A 27210-nucleotide genomic window follows, 5' to 3' on the forward strand; every position below is an offset into this window, starting at 1 on the left:
TGCTGTCCAAAGCCGTTTTTCTTCCAAATGCCTAATGCCTCTTTTCAGGTCTTTTTGCAGTCACCTTCTCCTGGCTCCAGAGTCTTTCTTCGATCTCGGATCTGGGTGAACCCGGTTTCTTTGCTCAAATTTCCTTGCCTCATCTCTTCTCTGTACTGCAGCCCGGACCCCGAACAACTAAGGCCCAGTGCACTCCTCCCTTGAGGGCCCGGCCCTGCTCAGTCTCGGGCACAACCAATCGCAGAGAGCAAGTGTTGGCATCAACTTCCTCTGAGGCGGGAGCCTCAAAGGGGCTACCATTGGAGGGTGAGGCAGAGCGGGAGAAAAACTACTCTGCAAGTCAGGGTACCGGTGTCGGTTCAGTTCCTCATCTGTGTAACGGACAGGATATGGGAACGTCTCGTTCCTTAAAGTCATGCGAATTACATCCTAAGATGTGTCTCAATAGTAAAAACGGAGACCAACATCCCGCGCCAGCTCACTGCTAGAGGGTGAGAAGAGCCGACCGGACCGGACATGACGTCACAAGACCGGCAGGCGATTACTTCCGGCTCCGCCGTCACGTTCCCCCCTCTCCTTACTTTCCCCATTCCACCTCCTCCCAGGCGCCGGCCAGCGGGAGGGGTCGCGGCGTCCTGACGTCACACCAAAAGTCGCCACGAGCGCAGGCGGGGCTCCGGGTTTTGAAGGAGGAGCTCGAGGCGCTCCACGACGCGCTCGCGACTCGGAGGCAGGGCTCCTCGCGACGTACTGCTGGCGTGGCCACGCCTTCTCCTCGCGCCTCGGGCTCGGAGGGTCACGGCAGGGCGGGGCGTAGCTACGCTCCTGACTTTGCGCCAGAAGCCATGTTGAGTGTGGCCCCACGGTATGCGTCCCTCCTATAAAGGCGGGGCTGGCCTCGTTGGGCCTCTGATTATTCCTTCAGTTCATCAGCCATTCATTAGGCTACGCCTATCCGAAGTGCCCCCTCTTCCAGCCCAGCTCGCGGATAAGGCACACTCAAGATGGTGGCGGGGCGGTGACGCCATCACGCCGCGCCTCCATTGAGCGCAGCGGAGGCGCTGGGGCAGTTGGGCGGGGCCGCGGAGCGGGGCGGGGCCGGGCGGAGGCGCGGAGTGAGGCGCCCGCTGGTTGCTGCTGTCACTCCTGCTCCGGCTCCGGCTTGGGCTCCCGCTGCATCCCCGCTAGACTTTCTATCCCCGGCGTGCTTCTGGGCGGGGGCGGGAGGAGGTTGAGGAGGCCGGGGCGCCGCCGCCATGGCCGAAGACGCGGGCGCACTGCCCTGGTCCATCAACAGGGACGACTACGAGCTGCAGGAGGTGATCGGTGAGTGCGCGTGCGCGCGCGCTCTCCCAGGTGCTCCCCCCCACCCGGCACCTAGGAGGCGCCTAATAGAAGCCAGGGCTGGGCTGCGGAGCCGGAATTGAAACTGACGTGGGAGGGGGCGGGGTGTGAATGAGCGTGGCGTGGCCGGGGTGGGGTGGGGGCGTGGAGCGAGGCTGCTGCTTTTATTAGGCGCCTGCTGTGTACGGAGTGGGGGTGACATAGAGTCATCATCTGCTTTGTACTTGGGGTGTGTGGAGGTAGGCAGCTGCTTCTATTAGGCGCCTGCTGTGCACTCAGGCTTAGAGATATTTACTGCAGGATCTAGAGAGTGAGGCCTTTATTGGGCGCCGACTGTGTACCAGGCCTCGTTCCCAGCGCTGCCCCTGCCCTCTAGGAGCTTACAGGGTGAGCACAGGACAGTGGATAAGCCGGTGGAGTTTGGCTGTTAGAGGCATCCGTGGAAATGGATAGTGAGGTCAGCTTCTGGAGGGAAGGGCTGTCCTTTGACCCTTCTTGGACCCCCCTCTGTGTTTAATCAAATGCACACAATAGGAGCCTCATTCTTGCTTGCTTACTGCCAGGACTGTTGATAACTGAGGTCCGGGGACCTCCTGCCTGGCCAAGACCAGTCCCAGGTTTGCAACTTTTAAGTCTAGAGAGTTGTTGGGGATGGGCTGAGGGTCGCTCAGTCCAAGTGTGGCCAAGGCAGGACTTGAATTCAGGCCCACCTTGTTTCCAGGCCTCCCCTGCCCCCTGGGCTGCCTCTTTCCAGCATTTTGGAGGGGATTCCGAGGGGATGAGACATCCACAGGAGGACCACCAGTGCCCAGGGCAAAAGACCAGGTTGGCAGCCCCCCCTCCCGGGGAGCCAGAGGGCTGAGGAAGGGAGGTGCAGGGCTGGCGGCCAGGATCGCCAACGGTGAAGGACTTCAAATGTCAAAGGAGGGAGCCAGGACAGGTGATCGCAGGACTGCCACCACCCCTTTCTCCAGCCTGGGGCCCCTGAAAGGGGCTCTTTGGAAGTCCTTGGGATTGTTCCCCTGCAGGCACTTCCTCCTCTCTCCTTTTGATCTCCTGCTGGAGGCCCCGGTGCCTTTGCCCTTCTTGCTCTGCCCACAGCATCCTGTGATGGGAGGGGACCCCAGGAGGCCCAGCTGGTCCTTCTGTCTTAGAGCACAGGATGGCTCTGAAGGAGGGGGCTTCTAGGGACAGCCTCATGGAGAGTCAGGTCTGCAGAGGGACCTGGGAAGAGGCTTCCACTGGCCCTCCCAGCCCCTGGAACTGCCTGGTCTTTGCTTTGGATGTGTTGGAAAAGGAGAGGCCCCGGGCTTGTTTGGGGTGTGATTTCATCTGTGGGAGCAGGGCCCAGGGAGGAGCTTTCTCTCCTGGGGTGGAGCAGCCCCAGCCCCAGAGCTTAAGTGCCCTGTGCTGGGCCAGCCTGGAGTGGGATTTGAACCCAGGTCTCCCTGGGCCTGGCCACTCTCCAGCCCCTGCAGTCGGGCACATGGTCAAAAAGGGCTTTGGAAGGAGAAGCTCCTGCTGAGGGGTTTAAAGGTCTGAGTACTCCTTGCCTGTCGACGGGACACACTAATTGCTGATTAAAGAGCCCTGGCCCAGGCGTGGAGGAGTCACCGCATCCTGGCAGTTCAGGTTTGGTCCTGGCCGTTGGCATTAGTAAGGGCTCACTCTGTGCCAGGCACCAGAGCGCCCCCACCAGCCCTGCCCTCCAGTCCGGGAGTTTACGTTTGAATGGAGGAGATCTGGGGATGGAAACCTGCAGAGACCCAAGGAGAGGGGCCTCCGGGGAGTCCTGGGATTCAGGGGGGCTGCTGCAGGCTTGGAGAACTCCTGAGAAGTAGCAGAGGCCAAGAATGGGCAGATGGCGACTCGGGCCCAGAGGACTTGCTTCCTTTGCAGCTCTACAGTTCAGAGAACAGAGGGATTTCCTTTTTTTACCTTTCAAGGATGGGATCATAGGATCAGGGATCAGAATCGCCCCTCATTTTACAGATGGAGAAAATGAGGCCTCTCTCCGTCACCACCAGACTGCATCCCGCTCACACACCTAGAATAATTCTGCCTGTGAAGGACGTTGGGGGGAATGGAATTTGCTGGATTGGAAGCAGAGAGAAACCTGCATTGGAGGTCTGGCTGTAGCCCCTAAATGGGGACAGTTCTTGCCCTGGAGACCTTGGAAGGGTGACTGGGAGAATCAGGGAACAAGGGGAGTTTTCCTGCCGGTTGGAGCTCCTATTTGGCCTCCTCTCCAGTTTCACAAAAAATTCCTTTCTTTTGCCTGTTCTTATAGTGAAAAGGAAAATCACTTCTTAGGAAGCTGTGAAAAAGGGCCTTAAAAGACGTTTGGAGGATGTGAGTTTAAACAAGTTTGGGTGAGCTGGAAGCTGCTTCACCCAGTTGGGTAGAGCAGCTCTTTTTCCTCTCTCCCCCTCCTATTCCTCAAGGCTTAATGTTGCCAGCAAATGCCTACAGCCACGTGGTGTAGCAGTCTCGTAACACTGGCATATTTGGAGTCTCTTAATGCCCGTTGGAAAATTGCTAATTCATTTTCTTTCCACTTGATTCTTTCCAATGGACGCAGGGATTTGAGTGGGGAGGGGATGGCCCAGCGATGGCAGGCCAGGCAGCCTGGGTAGAGCCAGTGAGGGAGCCAGGCTCATCCTGCAATGATGTGAGTGAAACCAGAATAAAAATATGGAGTGTTTGCCTCAGCCCCAATTTTCAGCCACCTGACTCACCTGGAGAAACAGCCCACCCACTGCTTCTTTTCTATGATAGCTGCTTCTTAATTGATTGATTCCTTACCCATAAATATTGCCTTAGAGACTGACTTTTCCAGTCTGTGAGTCTGAGGTGCATTTGAGTGGTGGAAGGAGATGCCGGGATTGTGCCTCCCAGAGGGCTGGAGAGTGTCAGACTCCAGCTGGAGCCGGGCTCTCCCCCGACACTGACATGGCATTTTTGTTGAACATTTCCCAATTCTGTTTTAGTTTGGTTTAGGCTGTCTACAGGCCAGGAAGTAACCCCGTGTGGTGGTCTGTATTTGCCGAGGACCCAGATTTTTTTCTCCCCTTTTTTAATACTTTGAAGACTTTTTTTTTCTCCCTTTAGTTGTTTACCCTCTGAGAAGGTTCTATGAACTTGCTGCTCTGCATGAGTATTAACGGTTGCCTTATTTCAAAACAATAACCTTTCAAATTATGTAAATATGAATTCTTTTACTTTGTTAGGCAAGTAGAGGCAGCTGGTGCAGTGGTTAGAGCTCTGGGTCTGGAGTCAGGAGGACCTGAGTTCATATGTGACTTGAGACACTTCCTATCTGTATAACCCTGGGCAAAGTCACTTAACCTTTGTCCGCTTCATTTCCTCAACTGTAAAATGGGGAACATACGAGTGCCTACTTGCCAGGGCTGCTTTGAGTATCAGATGAAATACTATTTGTAAAACACTTAGCACAGTATATATAGTCCTATCTAGATAGGTTAGTCCAGATAAAAGCCTTGTCTCCTTCCTTCCATTCCTTAGTGTATTACAAAATCTTGTTGGAAGTATAAAAATAATCTACATGGAATTTTTCTCTATTATTGATGAACACATCCATGAATTAAAATTGCTTTCCTTTGCTACCCTTTTTTTTTGATTTGTTTTTAATCTAAAAGTAATTATTTTCTCATTACAACTCTCCTAAAATTGTTCCGAGTGGCTGATTAATTTGGGTTGGTGGACCTTGAAAAGATTTACATGATCTGGCTGTCCTCTGACTTCTTGATACCCATCCCAGGTAGTTAGAATTCTCTAAAAGACCTCCACGGCACAAGACTTAGCTTAATTGAGCTCTGTGTACCCTCTTTTGCCATCTTATAGATGTTTCTTCTGGATCAATAAAACACTAAAGGTTAGAGGAACAGAGATGATTCCAAAGGAGTCAAAAGTCTGATTCGGAGTATTTCCAGTGAATTCTTCCAGATTTCCAACTAGAATTTAGAAGTAGAAGGGAAGCTTAGACATCTTTCAGTCCTGTCCCTTCATTTTTCATCTAAGAAAACTGAGGTGCAGAAAGGGGAGAGGACTTTCCAGCATCCCCCAAGGAGTAGGAGCAGAGCTCAGCTGAAGGGACCATTGCAGGAAGGACCCTTTCTGTACTGACCTCTTTCCACCTGGACCTAATGGAAGCCCCTTCTTTCTGTAGGATTCCTACCCACTGGTCCTGGAGACCCTGCTAGACCTAAGCAGTCAGCTTAGAAGAGTTCCAATTGTTTGGGTGTCTGGCCATATATTGAGTCAGGATCTACCTTGGCATAACTTCCATCTTTTGCTTCTGACTCTGGTCTCTGGGAGTGAGCACAAAAAGCCCTCGTGCCCAATGCCCATTGAAACATCTGGCCAGCCATCCTGCCTCTTCCCAGTCCCCACATCTTCTCTTCTTGGGGCTAAACATTCTTAGATCCTTGGGTAGTACAGTTTTAAGCCCTCTTGATATCCTGGTTTTCCTTCTCTTGGATGTTTTCCAACTTGTCAGTGTCCTTGAAATATATCCTTTTACCAAACATAATTCTCCCCATGTGTTCTGTCTTTCTGGAAATCATTTCTGTTAAAGATGCAAAAGCCTATTGTAACTCAAGTTGAGCCAACAGAATGGGTGCTTTTGAGAAATCCTTAAGGGGCCTTACTTTAACAGATAGAATAAAAGTAATTGGTAATTAGCGCATTTCAATAACTTTAGGTTTGTCAGAATCCATGAGACTTAAATCTTTCAAGCATTTTTCTCAGCAACATCATTTATGATATTCATTGCATTTGTTGGACAGATAAATAGATCTATACCAATTTGAAATTCTGAATGTAGAAAGTTTTTCTAACCAGAATCTTTTTTCCCCTTTAGAGGAAGGTGACTATTAGAATTACAACTTATGAACACAATTCTAATACTTAATTTGAAAGCAACGTGCTGGCAGTTTTAAGCCTCCTGGGCAGAATCTCGATAGCCCTGGGCTTTCTCGATAGTTTCAGTCATTGATCCTGGTTTAGAGTTCCATTCTTTGGATCATTTTAAAAATGATAATAGTGATAAACCAGAAATCAGAGAGGGAGGAGATGGGAGAGAACAGGGATGCTCAGAAAGAACTTTAAAAGTTAAAGTATACAGTAAGAAATATGACATGCAAAGCATAGAATGGAAGAGGCCCTCCGTATTTTACAGGAGGAAAAATCTGGGAAGAGGGCCAGGAGGGAGCATGGAGCCATGATGGCTCTCTTGATGATGGTGGGCAATTTTTAGCAAAGTGATCTTGACACTTGGCTAAGTGTGATGAATCAGGGAGGTAGATTCACCCCCTCCCTCCCCAAGGTAGGTGTCCCTGACAGCTGTGGAAGCTCAGCCCTTGCTCAGAATTCAGGGTATTTCTTGACTGGCACCATCTGCTCCTAATATCTGTCCCAGGGTAATGGACTTCGGGGGAAGAAGGGTGGGGAAAGTGTTTGGTTAAGGGCAAAAAGGAGACAGTAGAAAAGCCATCTTTTCTTGGGGACTTGCGTTAGAGACCACTGAAGCAGCTCAGAGAAATGCCTGGGATTCCTGATTTGAATACCCAAACTGGCACAGAGAGAGTTCTGTGGGAGGCTTGGCCACTTGTAGGACTCGTGGAGGCCTTTGACTTGTGGCAGAATGAGCTTCCTGTCCAGCATCCTTGGGGGTTAATGGTTGGGCCATTTCTCCTTATGTCGAGCTAGATTTTGCCTTTCTGAAACTGAAGCATCACAATGTAGCGAGGCCTGGGTTCGATTGCTGTGTGACCCTGGGCGAGTCACGTACCTGTCTGCTTCAGTTTCCTTCTTGGACAGGGAGGGCATTGGGCTCAATGGCCTCTGAGCTTCTGATCCTCACTGGGCCTTCTTTGTGCAGACCTTATGATTCCACCCCTCGTGGGTGAGCTGTGGCTCACAAGTCACCTCCTCCAGGCAGCCTCGGAGCTCGCTGACCAGCTTCGTCGTGCTCCTCTGGACGTGCCTGTGGGTCAGTGCCCGGCCCGAGGGTAGCTAGTGCCTGGCATGAGACCCAGCATTCCACGTGGGCTCTGACCAGGACAGAGTTCTAATGGGGCTCCCGCTGCCTTCTGACACCTGGGGGCCGGGGTGGGAGCCAAGGAAGGGCACGCTGGGGCGCTCGCCCTGGGGGATGGCCGTGCTTCAGTGCTTCGAAGGCTGCCGGACGTGCCGTCTGACTTTCTTGGCCAGAGCCTGGAAAGATGATCTAGGGAGGGAGAAGGGTCTCAAGACTGAAATAAGGTCAAATACAGCCGTAGAGGGCCCGAGTGGGTGAAAAGCCCAGGGGACGGGCTGGCAAAGTGGCGACAGCATCTTGTCTGGAGCCAGGAAGACCCGAGTTCAGATCTAGCCTCAGACACTAGCCAACCATGGCAGTTTCTGCCTCCATTTCCTCAACTGTAAAAGGGTCGCCATAGTAGCACCTACCTCTCGGGGTAGCAGTCCTGGAGAGCGAATGAGACTCTGTTTGCAAAGCGTAAAAGAGCTCTACAGTGCCCGGAGCTCCTGTAATCATCCCGTGGGGATTCTCGAGCAGGGCGGGGGATTCAGGGAGTAGATGGAAGGGCAAGAATGGTGAGGGGCCGTAGGATCATCGAGGGGCCCTGGAACTCATCCCAGGCCGGGCCGGGGGCAGGGGAAGGCCTCACAGGCACTTGGGCCGGTCCTCGCACTCCAAATTTGGGGCTCCGCCTGCCCTGGCGGCACAGGAAGGGCTGCCCCTCTCTCGTCCCCTTGAGAGGGGCCTGTGCCAGATCCAGCTTGGAAGGAGAGAGGGTGAAGGGCCGGGCTCGGTGGCAGCCAGGTCAGTGCTTCCCGTGGGCCTGACCCTGTTCAGTGGTGGGATACGGATGGATCCCGCCCTGAGGTCCGGGGAAGGCAGGGAGGGCCGTCCTTGCCGGGCGCTCCCAGGCTGTCTGGCCTGCAGGGGCTTCTCTGGTCAGGTCTCGGCCATCTTACAGCTGCCCCCCTCCAGGAGTGTTGGGGCAGACGGGGAGCTCCGTCGGCCTGGGGGTGACTCGGGTTTCTGTGGTCCGAGGGCCCCCCGCAAGTCTGGAGCGGCCTTTGGGCATCCGGCATCTCCCCTCGAGGGCTTGGGGGGAGGAGAGCCAGAGCCCCGGAAGACCCTGGCAGACCCTGGCGCCGAATCCAGCGGAGGCGGCAGGAGCAGCTCGGATGCTTCCCTTTGGCTTGTCACCCTGGCTCCTTGAGGTCCGAGAGCCGCGGCCCGGCTGGAAACGTGCAGCACGGTGGCGGGCGTTGGGGTCGGCGCGTCCGTCCGCAGACTTTTACTCTGTGCCAGCCACAGGCTGCGGGGTGCCGGCGCCGTGTCCAGAGTGCACGTGAGTGGGGGAGCTTTACGCCAGCAGAAGGGGGAGCCGAAGCCCGGCCGGGCCTGGGCCGTGGGAGGCCGGCCGGAGGAAGGGCACGCGTGCCGACCCTCCGGCCCAGGAGCCTCCTGCCGGCACCCTGGCAGCCTTGGGGCCTTTTCTGTCCGGAGAGCTGCTGTGGCTCCCTTGATGGCTCCTTAAAGTCATGGCGGCGCCTCCCTTTACTGGGCTCCGGGGGGTGCCGAGCACTTCACTCCTCATTTGGGCCCCGTCCCTGGAGGTCCTTGCTCGGGTCACCTGGCGCCCAAGGGTGCTGCAGGCCCAAAGGCGGGGCGCTCCCGTACACACAGACGGCGAGATCTTCTGGTCAGGCGGGCCTGTGGCATTGGCTTCTCCCCCCACCCGGCTAGCAGGTCGCAGACCCCTTGTGCGTGATGCATGCTGGGCCAGGAGGGCCCAGGAAAGGAATGGACTCCAACACTAGTGTGCCCCCGGGCCTCTGAAGAGTTGTCTTGGGTTAGCTAGAGAAAGAGCTCTTAGAGTGCCTCCGGGGAAGCCCCTGCTGACTTGGACCTGAGGCGACTCACGCCGCGTTAGAGCCCCTCGCTCTGCCTGAAAAGGGACCCTCTTCTCCCTGGGGTGCCCTCCTTATCTGTGGGGCGGAGGCGGGAGGGGCTGCATAGCTGATCCTTGAATCAGTGCTCTCTGGCTTTGGACTCTCTTCTGTTTCCACTCTTCATAATTACGTTTCGGCCAGGCTGTTATTAAAATCGTTTTGCATTTTATGAGTAACAAATGGTTATTTTGTGCGACTGAGAGCCTGCTGAGCTTCTGGGGAAAGCCGAGCTAGGCCTGAAGCGTTCCTATTGCGAGGAACCCACCCAAGGGGCAGGCGAGAGCAGACCGTCCTCTGAAAGAGAAGCCGGCCCCCCTCAGCTTCCCCGAGGCCTAGCTGTGGGCCCACACCCCCCAGCACTGCTCCCCGCCAGAGGCACCGCTGTTGGGTTCCACCATGGAATTCTGCTCCGTCCTGAGTGGGGACGGGCCTCTGGACGTCGTCTTCTTTGGATCGAGCGGGTTTGGGGGAGCTTCAGTTTTCCTTAAAATCAGGATAAAAGCACAATCGACCAAGACACACGAAGTTTTGAAGACACCTAATACAGGGGGTTTGTGGGAAGCTGAAAATGGGGACAGAAGGGAACATCTGCCGTCCCCCTCGCTTGCCTCATCTCTTTTGAATTGGAGTGTAGTGGAAGATGAGTCTAGGAAGGGGGGTCGGGGCCAGACGGGGGCCGATCTTGCTGAGAGGGTCAAGTCACTCAGGATTAATGAAGGGCCTCCTCCGGGCCAGGGACTGTGCTGACGGCTAGAGAGAAACAAGGAAAGGAGGCCCAGGGGAGGCCTTGCTCTGCAGAGGCTGATGGGAGAGGCCACGTGCAGATCAGCGACATCCAGGATAAATGGAGCAGGGCTTGGAGAGAAGGTGCTAGCATTAAGGGAGGGCAGGGCGATTTCAGGCCTGGGGGACAGCCAGCAAAATGTCTGGAGTCTGGAGAGGAGAGGAGGTATGTTTGAGAAATAGCCAGGAGGCTAATGTCACCAGATGGCCAAACAGATAGAGGGAACTGGAAAAGTAGGGGGAGGGCAGGTGGGGAAGGCCTTAAGAGTCCAGTAGAGGGGAGCAGCTGGGTAGCTCAGGGGATGGAGAGCCACACCCAGGGTCAGGAGTTCCTGCCTTCAAATTTGACCTCAGGCACTTCCCAGCTGGGTGACCCTGGGCAAGTCACTTAACCCCTCTTGCCTAGCTCTTCTTGCTCTTCTGCCTTAGAACCAATACCCACTACTGATTCTAAGATGGAAGGTAAGTAAGGGTTTAAGAAAAGCCAAATAGGATTTAAAATTTAATCTCATTTCTAATGAAAAGGGTTTTTTTTGGGGGGGGCACCGTGCTCAGACATGTGCTTTATAAACAATCCATTTGTCAGCTGAGTGGAGCATGGCTGGAAATGGGGAGAGGCCTGGGGTGGGGGACCCCTGCAGGCTAGGTGTGAGGAGGGAGCCTCCATAGGGCTTGGCAGCTGAGGGCATGTGGAAGCCCCGTGGCCTGGGCGGATCTGGGAAGGCTTCCTGGAGAAGACAGCTTCGGAGCTTTCATCTTCCAGGCCGCTCAGAATCTGGAGAAGTACGAGAGGAGGAGGGAGTGTGGAGGGAGAGGAGGAGAACCCCCAAGAGGCTGGTTTGGCTGTCCCGGAGTGTGAGCAGGGAGCAGCCCGGTGTCATGAAGGTGAAAAGGTGGCACGGTCCTGTCAGGAAAGGCTTTGAACACCAGCCAGGGGAGGAGGACTTCGCTCCTGGAGGCGAGGGAGCTGGGAGGTGAGGACCGCAATGAGGAGGGCCCGGAGCAGGGTGGCATTTACATGAGTGCAGAAATGACCTGAGATACCTATGAGGCCTCCATTTCAAATGGTCAAGTCACCAAGTCAAGCCACCTAGCACTGGTTAAATGTCGCTACGCCCTGACACGGAGCTCAGAAGAGCTGAGAGAAGGCGGCAGCCCACCTGGAGCAGTCAGGAGCAGAGGCCCCTGAGCACCGAAGGGGGGCCCTTCCCGGATGAGAGGGCTGCTCGAACCCTGAGTAGAGTCAGGAACAGGACCCAGAAATGAACAGCATCCAGGAGGCTGGAGCCCCTGACGGGGAACAGGGCTGAGACAGTCACCAAGCCTGTGGTGAACTGATGAGGGAGCGGATGGCCCAGGACAGGACCAGGGCGTGCAGTCACGTCGAGGGCTCTGGGCATGCCAGATCTTGGGGTGCAAGAGACGTCAGCCAGGAGAAGTGGGAGAAGAGCCTGAAAGTGTGTGTCCTGCCCGTGCTGGGCACCTTCTGCCCCTCGCACAGGTGTGTGGGGAGCCGGGTCTCAGCCGGGTCCGGTTTTGCAGTTAGAGACGCTGCATTCTTGTTTTTCTGCCTTAATGGCTGGGATTTGGGAGGAGAGCTGAGGGAATGTTAGGGAATTTGTGCTCGAGTTGTTAAGACATTTCTTTGGGAAGGGCAGAACAATTCATTAGCTTACCTCAAAGTGAGAAGGGATTTACCTACCTAGGATGTGATGATGCAAGAGCAGTGTTTTGATTTGTCTTGTTTCCCGAGTCATCTGCTTTGGGTGGGCCCAGGCCATGGTGGCCCAGAGGAAAGTCGGAAGATCTCTGGCTCTGCCAGTCCCCTCGCTCACTTTCCAGAGTGGAGAGGAGTGGGTAAACTGTAAAGTACTGGACTGACTCGACCTCTTCCTTGGCACATGGCGGAGAGCTCACCCTCCCCTCCAGATTGAGAAATGCTGATTGAACTGAATTGAAAATTGACCTCCCAGTTCTGTATGTAGAGTAATTGGAGGAATAAGGCTCTGGGGATGTCATATAAGACAGCAGCCTTGTTGGGGAGGCAGAAGATAGCTGGGGACACACTCACGTCCGAGGAAGGAATAGGGGCTCCTGGGTGGCATTGCCTGGAAGGGCTCTGGCGGGAAACCTTTGAGGGTCATGGAATGTTAGAGGAGACATTCCTGGCACAGGGAATGGCATTTGTAATCCACGTCGAGAATCACCATCATTCAGATTGGAGGTTTGAGCAGGGTTTGTTGGTCTTTGCTTCGACATTAGGGCCTTGGTTTGTAATGCTATTCATTTCCTGCCTTCCAGACTTCCAGTTTAGCCCAATTATCCATAATAAGAGTTTGTCTACTGCACAAAATCTTGTAGTAAAATAATATAATATGGCATTCTAAATTAAGATGATAAATGGATATGGGTTGCTTTCCCATTTGCTCCCCTGGGACAGACCATCAGCCCAGTTTATGTGTCCTGTGTTGTGCGATTGAACCTAGGTCAATAATGAAGATTTTAACTCATCAGTCATGTAATCAGTCTTGATTAATATCAGATTATGTAACTGACACAGACCCCCAAAATACATAGACTAGTTTGGGGCGGATCTGGTCCACCATTACATGTGTCTGTGGCGCCCCTTGTTACGAGACTAATGGGCAGCCCCTCTTGAGAGCCTAGCTGACCTCGGAGTGTCTTTCTGCCCCAAGATTCGTTGCTATTTCTAGGAAATGTACTCTTTCCAATGTGCATCTCTTCTTGTCTGTCGCTATCTGCAAAATTGAGGCAGGACTAAAGTTACCCATTCCCCATTTGCTTAAATCTTCAGAGTGTACTGAATATTAACTTCTAGAATTCTCCTACTTTCCTCTAATTATTTTTTTTATTGCTTTTTTCTTAGGAAGTGGAGCAACTGCTGTGGTCCAAGCAGCATATTGTGCCCCCAAGAAAGAGAAAGTGGCGATCAAGCGGATAAACCTGGAGAAGTGCCAGACCAGCATGGACGAGCTCCTGGTACACATGGGCTGCAGCTGTGTTCGGGGGAGTCAGGGCACCGGCACTAAAATGGGCAGCCAGGAAGGAGGCAAAAGCTTTGGTGGCTTGGTTCTCTTCTGTTGGCGTGCTCTTGAACTCTTTGTTCTGGGACATGGCTCTTTCCACTGTCAGCAGGGAGCCCATGGCACACCAACCGTGTCATTGGCTTGCCAGCTGGTTGCTGTAGCCACGCTTGCCTTCTCTGTGCTTAGAAAGGCTGCTGCCAGCTGCCAGAATCAGCAGCTGGCTTGTGTTCCGTTTCCATTTGAATGGGGGCACGCAGCATGTGATCGGCTCTCATCTCCCAGCCCCCTCCCCTCCAAAAACACCTGAAAAGGACGCGGTAGAGACACATTTGAAACCGTGGGCAAAATGGAACTTGTTTGGCCTTTTGGGCAGCAGCATGCCCTTGGCAGCTTTGCCGTAGGGAGAGGGAAAAAGATTGTGCCTCCATGCTAGAGAGCCATGTAGTGGGGCGAGTGGCAGTTTGCTTTGACTGTAAATATTTCATTCTGTTCCATTTTGACTCATAGAGACCATTTAGCCTCCAAAAAATGTTTTTGTGGGTATAATTCTCTTGGCTAGGCTGGAAATGCTGTAAATTTATAACAATACCTATACTTTATTTACCCCCCCCCCCACTTCCAAGTAACAACAGCAAAAATTTGTCCATTTTCAATCATTATAACAGTAATTATTATTGTGGGCTATCATTTATATAGTGCCTGCTAAGTGCCAAGCACAATATTAAACACTTTATAGATATCTCATTTGATTCTCACAGCAACCCTAGGCGATATATGCTTTTATCATCCCCATTTTATAGTTGAGGAAACTAAGGCAAACAAGTTGAGTGACTTACCTGCGGTCACATAGCTATTTGACTGTCTGAATCTGGATTTGAACTCAGGTCTGAATAGATTCCTTTTTTCCACCTTTAATGGATCTGTCCCTTTTATTTTGCTTTTTTTCAATTACATGTAGAAATAATTTTGAACAATTGTTTTTGGATATTTTATAATCCAGATTCTCTTCTCTCCTCCATCCCTAAGATGGTAAATAATCTAATTGAGGTTGCGCCAATGCTGTCATGCAGTGCATCTTTCCAAATTCTCCATGTCGTGGAAGAAGACACATGGCACATGAAGTGAGCCATGACCTGCCTTGCTCTGCATTCAGACTCCGATGGTGGTTATAACGGTTCAGTCCTTCCCTGTCGGGCACGGTGCAGTATTTCTGTTACTGTGCACATAACATTCACCTCACGCGGTGCCAGTTCACAGAAGTCTTTCCAGGGTGTTCTGAACTCATCCGTCATTGTTTCTTAGGGAACAGTAGTTGAATGCCTTCCTTTTTAATAGCTGAGAAGGAAACGGGTGCCAGTGGTGGTGTGTTATTCCTGAGGAGCCAGCTGCCCCCCTGGACCCTGGAGAGGCGTCAAGGTGGAGACCGAGAAGACGCTCAGCTTGTCCATACTGGTCTTCTCTTTAAACATGGCAGCCCAGTTCTTAGCAGTGGGAAGGAAGGGAACTGGGCAAGCTTTAAGAAGTTGGAAACAGCGATTCATGAGGTGGGAAGTGTCCAGTCATGGGCTCTTGGGGTTGGCAGGAGCTTTGGGGGCCGTTCAGGTCAGCCTGTGCATGGCCCAGAATGCTTGCCCAGTCTTGCAGATGATGGACCGAAGAAGGGGAATGCATCTTCTTTTGAGGGAGTTTCCTCTACTTTTGGCCAACTCGAACCTTTAGGAAGTTTCCCCCTAGCATTCAGCATCAGTTGGCAGCTTCTTTTATCTCCTCTGGATCTAAGCAGAGAACTCTGCTGCCTTTAGCACAGCTGGCACCTAATGAGGACCTACTAAATGCTCAGCCCTTCATTCCATGCCTCAACTCTTCACAGCTTTTGTTTCTCCTGAGTTTTCTCTTTTCCACTTGTTCTACTGATCCAGGGTCTCCAGGCCCGGAGGTCCCCCAGCTTGCTATTGTCCTTTCTGAGGTGTGGCCTAACGAGAGCCGGGAACACAGAACCAAAACCCAAAACGAGGATTGCATCGCTTAGCCTCCTCCAACCCAGTCCCAGTCCTGGCTCTTTTTGCTCCCCAAATAGTCTTGAAGATCTGTGCTTGGCTTTGATCCCTGCCTCTTCCCTCTTTTTATGATTCCTCATATGGGCAACTTTCTGGGAAGGGGAAGGAGAAGCGGATGCATCGCGAAGTACAGGTGGTGATAGAAAACAGAAACGGGAGGGGAAAGGTTTTTCCCAAACAGGCCCCTTTGGGCCTCCTTAGCATTCATCACCCCAAAGCATTCTGGGGGCCCTGGGTCTCCTGTTGTTCTCTCTCCATGTTGTGGTTCCTTCCCTCCCGACCCTTCCGCCCCCATTTCAGGAAAGCCAGCTCGACAGTAGCTCCTGTGCCTGCCAGACGAGCTCTGCTGAGCGGAGGGAGCTCGGCCCTCCGCATTCTGCTGTCGTTGGGGTGTTCGTGTTCTCGGACTGCCATCGTTATGTAGGTTATTGTGGCTGCCTCCCCGGCTTCAGTTTGTTTCTCCGAATTCTTCAGTCAAAAGGCATTTCTTAAGTGCCTGCTATGTGCCAAGCCCTAAGTGTGAGGCATGCAAAGGAAGGCAGAAGGCAGTCCCTGCCCCGCAGGAGCCCATAGTCTGATGGGAACCCCTTGCTGGCAGGTAGGTACAGACAGGACAAACTGGAGATCGTTTCCGAAGGAAGGTCCCACATTCCAAGACTGGATTTCAGCTAGGGAGGCTGGGAGGTGGAGATGGAGGCGAGAATGCCCGGCTTGGGGGCCAACCGGTGAAGACGCTGCAGTCAGAAGGCGGAGGGAGGGGAACATGGAATGAGCCTGGAAAGGGAGGTGAGGCCAGGCCACAAAGACCTGGACTTTCTATTTGATCCAGTTTGAAACAGAGTGAGCATTTCTTAGTGCACAGGAATATCGATTATGTCTGTATCCTGCAGTTTATTCAGCCATTTCCCAGTAGTTAGACACAGATCTGTTAGGAGGATTTGGGCAATTAGAGAGTTTTTTCTCTTTGACCTTCTTGGGAGCTGACCCCTTGGTCAGGTGGTCTGAATAGTTTGGTCACTTTTTTAAGTCATTCTGAATGGCTGGCTGTCCTCCCACAGCCCCTTTGGCACCACGGCTCATTTATGGGTGTGACGTAGAACCTCGGATGCTTAGATGTGTGCATTGTTAATTTGTGATGAATATCAGCAGTTGTTCATTTCTTCTGACGGCACTTACCCTTTGGGGGTTCCTTGTGAGAATTAGACTTTTTTTTAGTAGGATTTGTGTAGAGCTGTCCACTTCCCTGCTTGATGTCTTTTTCTTATGCTAGCTGTGTGGATTTTGTAGGAGTAAAAGATTTTAAATTTTCTGTTACCCAAAAGGCCTCATTTGGAGGACCGTTTTTCTTTTGCCCTGTTGTAGACTGTCATTGTGATAGAGCTTGACATCTTGTTCAAACTTTGCTGTTCTTGTTCAAATGTCAGTCGTCCCCTTGCTTCCCTCCTTTATTCTTAATCCTTTAAAAATTTGGATTTCTTGCTTGTTCTTTGAGGATCCATATCTTTAGTATTTCACCTTTTCTTCTTCTTAATACCTGTTTGTGTTTTCAGAATTTCATTCTTGGGAAGTCTTTATCTTCTTGTGTTAATTTCCTTCGGAAGAATATTAGATTCTTACATTCTTCCTTTTGAACCCACTGAAATTTTTATTCCAAATCTCAATTTGGCCTATGCTCAGTTTTCTTTTCATCATCTATCAGTCAGTTAAGGAAAAAACAAAATGAAAAATCCTGCCCTCAAGGGTTTCTTTCAGGAAAGGGAAGGGGGATAGGCATGTACCTAGCATCTACTATGTGCCAGGCACCAAGCCAAGCACTTTTACAAGTATGCCCAAATATATACACAAAAAGCATTCCTCTCATTATTTATTTCTTGGTGTTTTTTTTCCCCATTTTATTGAAGGAACATTTACATTTCCTTAATACTTTTAAAAAACCAGACCCTTTTTTTCCCTGGTCTTTTTACCTTCTCTGGGAGAAAACCAAACCATGCCCTTTTGGCAGGTCAAGGTATCCTCCCATAGTGGAGGAAGCCCAGCGCTTGGCCACACTTTTGCAGATCATTGCAGAAACTCCTGTTGACCTTTTGACTTGGGGTTCTCAGGCCTGACTGTTCTTTTTGCTCGCTTTCCTGGCAGTTGGCATCTTTGCCCCTTCTCTTGGCTGTGCGGAGGCTTTGCCAATATAAGTGATTTGTTCCAGAGTGTAGCAACGTCCCTTGCTGATAGAGGAGGAGGTGACTTCATTAGTCGATTGTTGATTTTGAGTCAGAGTTGCTCTGCCGATCTCTCGGGGGATGTGAAATAGCAGTTGGGGGACTTGTTGTTAACCTTCCCATTCTCCTTGCAGCGTCTCTAGACGTCGTCAGCCCAAGATCTTGGTGTAGGTAAAAGACCCAGAGTTGTTTAGGCTTACGGAGCTCCCAGTTTGATCTAAAAGAATTTCCTGGGTTATATAGTTCTAGTTACCCCTTAAGTAACGTAGCCTTTCAGTGATCAAGAGAACTCTTAAATGTCTGTAAAATTTCATCCTAGATAAAGAGTCTATTAAAATCTAAAAAAAAAAAAGGGTTTTAGATTTTGTTTTTTTGGAGATAAAACTTCATTTCAGGTAGAATCTTAAAATACAATGAGTCGTTGTTTTTAAACATCTGGTTAAGAAACAGGAAGATAGTGTTGAAGTGGGAGCCCATGGCATCAATTTTGTCATCCTGTATAATCACCAACTTGCTCCCTACGCTGTTTTCTTAAAAATCACCAAAGCAGGCTTTTTGTTGTGGAATTTTCATAACTTTAATGAAGCTCTCCGTAGTCCTGATGTGATACCTCCTTGTCACAAAGTAGTGACCCACAGTTGTCAGGGTCCTCCGAGGCTGTGGGAGCCACCTCAGACCTGAACAGCAAACCCCTCCTTTGGCCCTCCTGGTGCATGCTTGTGACCCGCAGGGAAGTAGAGTCCAGCACCTCCTCGCACCTGCCCCACTCCTGCCCCATTCTAACTGTTGGGAGGCCGTTCCTTCCACTCCACCTCACTGTGTTTCTTCTGCTGCTCTCGGGGGGCAGACAGAATGAGTCTCCTGCCTCTGTTGGGGGCCAGGCCCTCAAAAATTCGAATGCATCCAGTTTTAATGGTGAGGGTGAGGTGAAATGGCTGTTGGAAGCCTTTATTAGGCACTTACTGTATGCTGAGTGCCGGGGCAAACATCCACAAGTGTCATGGCCCTGGCTCTCTAGGGAGGGGCATGGTTTTGAAGTCCAGAAGGTCAGGAGCAGAGCTAGGAGGGCCATGAAGTGACCGGCTTGGACTCCTTCACAAAATGGAGGCCCGGAGAAACTCATCCGTGGGAGCAGAGAGTGGGCCTCACAGAACTCTTCCTGGGGAGGTGAGAAGGCTCCAGGCACGGAATGAATTTCCAGGATGACAGTAGTGGGGCTGGGCCGCTCCACAAATGGGGATATCCCTTGGCCAGCTTCTGTTGCAATGAAGATGCTTTTTTTCCAGAAGGCTCGATGTAAGTCTAGACGTAGTGCTGCAAGAAAAAGGAGGAACAAAAGCTCCAGGGAAGCCAGGGTGGAAGGATTTCAGAAGGAAGGAAAGCCTTCCTGGAGAGGCAGCCCATCTTAATGTGAGACGGAAGGAGGAGGCAAGGAAGGCTGCATCTGACTTCAGGGCTAAATTGGTGAACAGGAGCAGAGAAATAGAGTGGGGAATCTTGGCCGGATTTAGGGTATCTTAGCCATTTGGGCCTTACTGCTACCTTTGTTTTTCCTTTTACAGAAAGAAATTCAAGCCATGAGCCAGTGCCATCATCCCAACATTGTGTCTTACTACACATCCTTTGTGGTGAAAGACGAGCTTTGGCTAGTGATGCGGCTGCTCAGCGGAGGTAAGGAATGTGCCATTTTGGCGTGATTCTGATTGATTTATTGATTTCATTTGATTTATCACATTATGTTTGGTAAGGAAACTAATAGATCAGAACATACCAGGGTCTTTCTTCTTCCTAGGGCCAACCCATCTTTCTTTTTTTCTTTATACCTTCCGTCTTGGAGACAATACTGCAGGTTTGTTCCAAGCCAGAAGAATGGTGAGGGCTAGGCAATGGGAGTTAAGTGCTTTGCCCAGGGTCACACAGCTGGGAAGTGTCTGGGGTCAGATTTGAACCCAAGACCTCCCATCTCCAGGCCTGGCTCTAGGAGCCACCTAGCTGCCCCACTGCAGGCCGACCATAGGCTTTTGAAATCTCTGGTCAGAGCCCGTGATGAAAGCGGTTTGTGAAGGCTTGAGGCTGGCTGCAGCTAGGTGGCTCCCAGTGGAGATCGCTGCTCCTGGAGGTGCTGAAGTGTCCCAAGAGAAGCAGTGCCCGAGGCAGCGCTGCCCAAGGTGTTGTGGAGTCTGTGCACAGGGAGGCAGCAAAGAGTTAAATGGACTCGGGGCTATCTTTACCCTCCTGTATTCAGGCATCCTTTCTTGTGTGCTCCGCCAGGTTATTTTAGTGGGTGGAATTTAATTCTGTAAACATGAGCAGGGAGCTGAGGGAGAGGTTTTCCACATGTGTCATTTGCCTCCTTATGAACCGGCTGTAACTCTGAGTTCTCCAAGGCCAAGCCAACAGAAGGTAAGCTCTAGCAGTTCTACCAGCTGGAAGGCTTTGGAGGGTGGGCCTGCGGCCAGCGTGGCCTCGTAACTGGCCCTCATCACCAGCAAGGCTCTTTTTGACCACTGAGTGAGGAATCCTTGGTTTGTGGCAGCCCACAGAACAGGTAAAAGTCTGCGGAAATGGGCCCTTTCTGTGACAGACACGAAAGAGAAAATCCCTTCTTCTCTAGGTCAGGAATCTGCCTACTGGGGAGTGAGAGATGAACTCCACAGCTGCTCTGGACCCGTCTGTTTTCTCAGGATGTTTGGGCTAGCTCATTTGGCTTGAGTGTCGATGAGGTGATTGGGCCAGTTAGCTGAGCTGCATCCTGTACCCCTAGTTCTAGCTCAGCCCATTTTGGGAAAGCACCGAGCGAGGACGGGGGGACTTGTGGAACTATTGTGGGGTCTATTGCTGGAAAAACAGTTCAGAAATAGCTTTGTGACCAGTCTCTTTGCCAAGTGGATCTGATCGGATGTTTTGGGGGGCTTCAGAATCTCCCATAGCCTCTGCCTGTTCCATGTTCTTTCTGTTCTCCCCATTATTAACTTTTTATAAGAATGGTCTCTACACATTGAGGGTTTAATTTATGAAATGCTTATTGATAGCAGATCATGTCTTTGAGTTACAGACTTCACTTAAGGATATGGAAAATGTAAGTTCATGTTTACTTTGTTATTTTGTTTAAAAAACCAAACATTTGACAGAGTTGTGCAGAATGGAACTTCAAGACTGCTGAAATACATGCAGTGACTAATTTTGAAGGGTCTGAAGAATATAGATGAAAAGACATTTCATTCCCTACCAAAATAGACTCTCCTCCAGCCTCTAAGAGTGCACCCCTCATCCCTACCCTCAGCCAGCCTTTTTCTTATTTACTGAGAAAGTGGAGGTCATTCTCTGGTCCCTCTTCCTCATCTCACAACCCTTGACCTCATCCCCCAATCACTCTTCTCCGGTGGGTCTTCTCCTTACCAAGGATAGCCTGTCCCTTTAGACAGGGAGCCTTGCTCCCACCCTCACCCATCTTTTACAGCAGATTTCACCCTCATTATTTATCCCTTCTCTTTTTCAAATCTTCAGTCTCCTTGGTTTTGAGTTAACCTCCTCATCATCTTAAGAAATGCCCCAATTTTCCTCCAGCCAGTATGGAAACTGGAGTTTTATTTTTGCTTTTGAATACCTGGTAAAATTGGTGGCTTTACCTTTCTATTCAAATTTAGAATCTACTGCTGGATGGAAAGACAAGCCCTTTTTCTTTTCTGGTTTCTAATATTGTCACAGTCTTCCCCCAGAGCTGGATTTGAAAATTTTCTGCCCACTTCTTTGTCTCTTTTGGTGTACTGATTGTCTTGATTTTGATTTGTTTTCCCTCTTTTCCTGTATCAGAACAGAATTCAGGGCAATTTAGCTTCTTTAGTTAAGTACTTAGGCTAATAAGAGGGGTAGTAGAGAGATTCTTTGGGACAGCTGTAGGGCAAGGCAAGGGTGTGTTTTTTTGATACAGACAGTATTTAGGGTTAGACTTGGGGTTCCTGAGGTTTAGGGTGACACATATGTTTATCTGCTTCAGTAAGAATTCTAAAAGTCAATGAAAACAATAAGTAATGGAATACTTAGTCAGTTCTGAAGTCTTTCTTCTGTAACTTTGAGGTTCCTTGATGAGATGTTTTTCATAGCTTCTTTTCTTCAGGATCCAGACTGTAAAAATCTTGCCTAGGTTTTGGCTCCCTGGGAAATGGCTGGGATAATCGTTAGGGTTCCAGGAATTCTGAATGAATTCTCTTTCACCAAAAATCTAGCAAATTAACATCAATAAATTCTAATAACTTCACTCACACTCCCGGAGTGGAGTGGTAAATGCAGGGCTATCAGAGAAAAATAAGGCTCAAAAGTAGATACTAGTTCAGGCCAGTTTTCCCTACTTAAAAAGGAAGGAAATAAGGCAATCTACTGCAAAAAAGTGTTCATCAGATTTCACTAGTCTTTAAAAACAAAAAACTTATCTATTGTAATGATTGTACTCTGGAAATTTACCTAAAGAAAGGAACTCCAAAAATCAGGCTGCAGTGCATGGTGTTTTACTTCTCAAAAAGTAAAACCCATAAAGATTTTTCACCAAACACAAAACTTAGAATTATTATTAAGGAAAAGCTTAAAATTGCTTTTTTTTTTTACTATCAAGATCTGTTTTTATTGAATGTCATGTTCAAGGTTGGCTTTATACATATGTTAGTAGAACAGGCATTTGCTTACATGGTATAGTTTGGGGGAGCACAAGGAAGGTCTTACCTCCTACTTCCCCCAATCTCTTGCCAGCCACAGTGCTTAAAGTTCCAAAGATTTTTTTCCCCTCCTTGAAATGTAAATACTTCTTGAAAGTAACACATTATTCTTTGCCAGTCATTTGCAGAAATTACTTTTTCTTTCAGCATAACAACAGATTTTTAAGGGAATAGGATATATAGGCTTCTGAGAGTAAGAGGCAAAGGGATGCTTAGGGAATGCGGTTAAATGAACTGCCCAAGTTCAGTCCTTAAGAGTCGGTGTTTGAACTTAAGTCCTTCGGGTTAAAAAAGGGAGTACCTTTTTCCTGTTATACTGCACTTCCTTTTATCCGACAGGATATAACAAAAAGCCAATTATTATAGAACTAATAATCCAAAACTTAAGAGTGAGGCTAAACAGTTACTGTTTCCCTTGAATAAAAATGTAAATACAATAGGCATCATAATGGAAGTATAAAAATAGAGAAAAGATTTCTTAAAAAATTCATCCACTTATTGCATGTGTATAAGATACAGCAGATTCCATGTTTGACAGAGGAATAAAAAATGTAAAATCTAAGCTATCATTGTCTATAAAAAAAGTAGAGCTAAAATACTGAGTTATGCTTCATATGATGATAGGAAAGAAAGGGCTTAAAATAACAGGTTATAATGTCTAGATTGCACTTGAATTTCAATCCTGTGTTTTTAAGTGAATGGGAAGCTCTCTCTTCTGCCTGCCTCACACCAGAAAGTTCATACTAATATATAATGCAAAAATCCCATATCTATGCCCACTTAATCCCAAAATAGAAATTCTTTTCTTATTTTACATTTTTATTCTTGTTTTCCTTTTGTTACTAATATAGCACTTAGACCTCTAAAATAGGCATTTATATAGTATAGTTATTATTTCTAAATCAAAGCCAAGTGAAAGGTAAATCAATTATAATTTATTTCAGTTGCTGTTAAATATGGTATTTTGAAAGCCAAATGTAACTATCTCTTGGTGATTTACTTCATTAAAGTCTGTCAAATTCCAGAAATAATTTCATCCATGTTTACAGATATTCCTTTAAATTTGAGAGAAAGCAAACATTTTTCCTTTTTCTAATTATGCCTGTTACAAACTTATGACTACTGGCAGTCTTTCATGGAAATTCGATGCACCAAAAATATGTGAAATGAAGTCGAATTTGAGGTAGAAGTTGAACAATATCGTCCATAACTTCTTTACAGGACTTAACATTCCTAGCTACCATCACATCTTTCTAGTTTCTTTGTACATGACAGCCTCAAGTTGTGTAAATGTAGTTATGCAAAATTATATACAGAAAACAAGACAGGCAAGCTTTTGACATGTTAGAAGAGAATGTATTGGTTTTCCTTAATAGATGTCAACATTTATATTAATAGTAGCTATAAGGAGGCCGTTGATTATAACCATAATTTCCATACTGATGATGGTAATAAGGTTCTTGTCTGTGCTGCTGATAATTATTACCCCAGGGTCTTCCATGCCCCTGATTAGATCTGTTGTCACTTGGCCAACCCTGCCTGCCATCCCTTCCTCGAAATTGTCTTTTATCTTGCAACCTATTGCCTCTGTTTCTTTTGATTACCACTAGATCCACTGTTCCACTCTTCAGCAATTGGAGGGGTGTCAGGTGTTCTTGGTACTCTGTATCATCTTCTGTGAATCAATTGGCAAACATTTCTTCAAAATTTGGAACAACAGCATCAAGTGTCAGTCATTCTGAAATCTTCCCTCAGTGTCTTAGAGTTGCTTACACTGTTGACTTTTTTGTTGAAAAAAATCTAAGACCTAGAGAATCAGTCCCTTTCTCAAAGCATGACCTGGTTTATCCCTGCTGGCAGCAGTTGCTTGTCTGCGCTGTCCTTCAGCACCAAAGAGTGTGCCTGTGCCTCCTCTCTTCACAGTCTCCGTTCTCGGGCCACCAACCTAGAGAGCCCTTAAAATTACTTTCAAATCAGAATAGCTGTCCATCCCCATCTCTTTACCTTTTAACTCTAATTTCACCAGTGGCTCCCAAAATTGCATTTCTCTCAGCTGTGCCCTAAACCTCTCTTTTGGCTTAAGGCAGAAGCCACTTTTAAGAGGAATTTGGTTGTTCAATTTAAAACATTCAGGGTTTTCTTACCATTAAAACACAAAGCCTTTCCCCAAATATTTCTTGTCCATGTCAACACGGAACCTAGAAACCCCAAACTTGTAGCCTAGTAAGATCTGATGAACCCAAAGTTTTAGGACTAGCTTGTAAATTGGAGACCCCAACGGGAATCTCAGGCTAGCAGTTTCAGAGTGAATAATGCACCCTCAGATAACATAATCATTGTCAGGTTCCTTTAGTTTCAGCTTTGGGAGGAATCAACTGTTAGTACAACTTTCAGACATTTTTGGTAACATTTAAATTACAAGCATTTAAGATTATTAGAGAAACCTCCACCTAAAAAATACATCACAGATGCAATATAGGCAAAATCTCAGAGAATCTAGAAGAAAGCCAGAACTTAAGTTCTTAAGCTTTTCTGAGAAGCTTTTTCACAAAGATTTACAACCATTTAAACCTTAAGCGATGGCATTTCAAACCATGAAGAAACTTTCTCTATTTTAATTGATTCAAAGCAGTTACCCAGAACTTCAATTGAACACTTAGACTCACCTACCCATACACACACACCAAGCCAAAAACACAGTCAAGTATGGAGATTGCAGTCAGGTTGAACCAGATTCCATTTTGGCCCCCCCAAAAAAGAAAAATGCTCAGAGTCTGAGTTAGGCAACTTTAGCCAACCATGTGCACATCTATAGTCCAAAAATCCCCGAGGTACCTGGTTCTTTCCGCAGCAGCCCTGCTAAGGGGCCCTAGGCCAGCATTGCAGAATTGCGAATGCCCATCCACGGCAGCCGTAATAAAAAGGCTCTCAGTTTCCACAGCAGCTCGTGGAGCGGTTCTGGGTCTGGCAGGCCCCTGTACAACTTTGGTGCCCGTTTGACCTCCTGATTAAAGAGTGGGTCACATTCTCAAACACACAAGACTGAGTAATTTTTTCAAGAGGGTCCACTTACCTAGCAAGATTGCTAACTGGTTTCTTGAATCGAACCTCAATGGGTTCTGTGGGTACCTCACTCCTAGAGTCTGTTAGCAGGCGGCTCAGGCGACTACAGCTTCAAATCTTATTGGGACCTCCAAAATGTTAAACTGGAAAAAACACAACTATTAAATCATCAGAAAAACCAAGTTTTTAATCAGGAGTAGGATAGTGTTCAATATTTAGACTTCCACACAGAGTCATGCGCCTCGGCACTTTGGCCAACATTATCCCTGGGAGAAATCATGGCATGATGATAGCTCTGAGGAACAATAGAACTTGGGGAACTGAGTTACAGGGAAATATGATTGACTGACAGGACCATGGCTACAAGGAGATGGGAGTGCTTAAACTACAGGCTTGGAAAGGGACCATAGCCAGAGGCTGGGCTACAAGGGAGAGGCTGATGCTTTATTTTATTTTATTTTATTAAAATTTATTTTATTTAATTTAGAATATTTTTCCATGGTTACAAGATTCATGTTCTTTCCCTTCCCTCCTCCCACCCCCTTCCTGTAACAGACACACAATTCCTCTGGGTTTTACATGTGTCATTGATCAAGCCCCATTTCCATATTATTAATGTTTGTACTGGGGTGATGGTTTAGAGTCTGCACCCCCAATCATTTCCGCATCAACTCTTGTGATTGAGCAGTTGTTTTTCTTCTGTGTTTCTGCTCCCACAGTTCTTCCTCTGAATGTAGATGGTGTTCTTTCTCATAGGTCTCTCAGAAATATCCTGGATCATTGCATTGCTTCTAGTAGAGAAGTCAGTTACATTTGATTGTGCTACAGTGTATCAGTCTCTGTGTAAGATGTTCTCCTGGTTCTGCTCTTTTCGCTCTGCATCACTTCCTGGAGGTTGTTCCAGTTCACATGGAATTCCTCTAGTTCATCATTCCTTTGAGCACAATAGTATTCCATCACCAACATATACCACTGTGTGTTCAACCATTCCCCAATTGATGGGCATCCCCTCGTTTTCCAGTTTTTTGCCACCACAAAGAGCCCAGCTGTGAATAGCTTGTACATGTATTTTTCCTTATTATCTCTTTGGGGTATAAACCCGGCAGTGCTATGGCTGGATCAAAGGGCAGACAGTCTTTTATCGCCCTTTGGGCATAGTTCCAAATTGCCTTCCAGAATGGTTGGATCAATTCACAACTCCACCAACAATGCATTAATGTCCCGATTTTGAGAAGGGATATAAAAAGGAAATATCTAGCCAAGGGCTGGGCTACCTGGAATGGACTTGACACAATGGAGAAACTACCAGGGCAAAAAGGTACTTAGCATTTGATTTAGGTCCTAGCTCCACCAACTAGAGCCATTAAGTATCTTAAGGTTATTATTCAGTCTTAAATAGCCAAGCCTGAAACTTCCCTCAAGGTGTATTCTCAGGGGAACAGGGACAAAGTTGGGGGTCTCCAGCTTTCAAATTAATCAAACTGGGGGGGGGGTTATATTTTAAGTCGACAACAGTGAAGAGTAAAATGACAAAATTACATTTACTTCCACCACAGAAAGGTCTGTGTGCTGGAGAATGAGAAAGGGGAAGGTCTTTCCTTTGCTCAGTTGTGCCGTTCAGAAGCCTGTACGTCACAGATGGGGGCACTATTTTTATAGCTATACAATTCTGTGAAGTCTCCTCCCTGCCCCACAGAAAACCCGTTTTCAAATAGATCCCATTAGTGAAGAATTGCAGGATTCTAGGAGGAATTCTTGGGGTGATCCAGATTTTCAGAAAACTTTCTTCAAGTGATTTTATCTCCATTTTTTCCAAGTCTGTAGTGTCTTATCTTCTGTAAGGTCTTAGGAACTCATCAATGTTTAGCAGGAAAGATAAATTTATACCCAGTTGCCAAGAATTTGGGATAAAACTTGATGGACTCAAGTCTGGTTCAGCTTGGATAGCGTATATCTGACTGGTTTTGAAACATTATTTTTAAACCTTTACCTTCCATCTTAGTCA

At 48.5% G+C, this 27210-nt stretch overlaps 1 protein-coding gene and 1 pseudogene across 5 annotated transcripts in view; one reads left to right on the top strand and one right to left on the bottom strand.

The window, feature by feature from the left end:
* The first annotated feature begins 633 nt into the window (after positions 1-633).
* OXSR1 (oxidative stress responsive kinase 1) overlaps positions 634-27210 on the top strand; it is an 80323-nt gene continuing 53746 nt past the window's right edge. For 2 of the 5 annotated variants that reach the window (XM_056804206.1, XM_056804208.1), the window contains exons 1-3: positions 1068-1326; positions 13004-13116; positions 18996-19104. In XM_056804206.1, the coding sequence (XP_056660184.1) occupies positions 1257-1326; positions 13004-13116; positions 18996-19104 (292 nt within the window). In that variant the 5' untranslated portion in view covers positions 1068-1256. Of the gene's footprint in view, positions 866-1065; positions 1327-13003; positions 13117-18995; positions 19105-27210 lie in introns of those variants that run through there. The other 3 variants (XM_056804209.1, XM_056804207.1, XM_056804210.1) reach the window with 3 other exon arrangements.
* Positions 22733-23851, bottom strand: LOC103094674 (RNA guanine-N7 methyltransferase-activating subunit-like protein; annotated as a pseudogene).

Source organism: Monodelphis domestica, chromosome 7 (assembly GCF_027887165.1).
Source record: "Monodelphis domestica isolate mMonDom1 chromosome 7, mMonDom1.pri, whole genome shotgun sequence".
Classification (NCBI taxonomy): Eukaryota; Metazoa; Chordata; class Mammalia; order Didelphimorphia; family Didelphidae; genus Monodelphis; species Monodelphis domestica.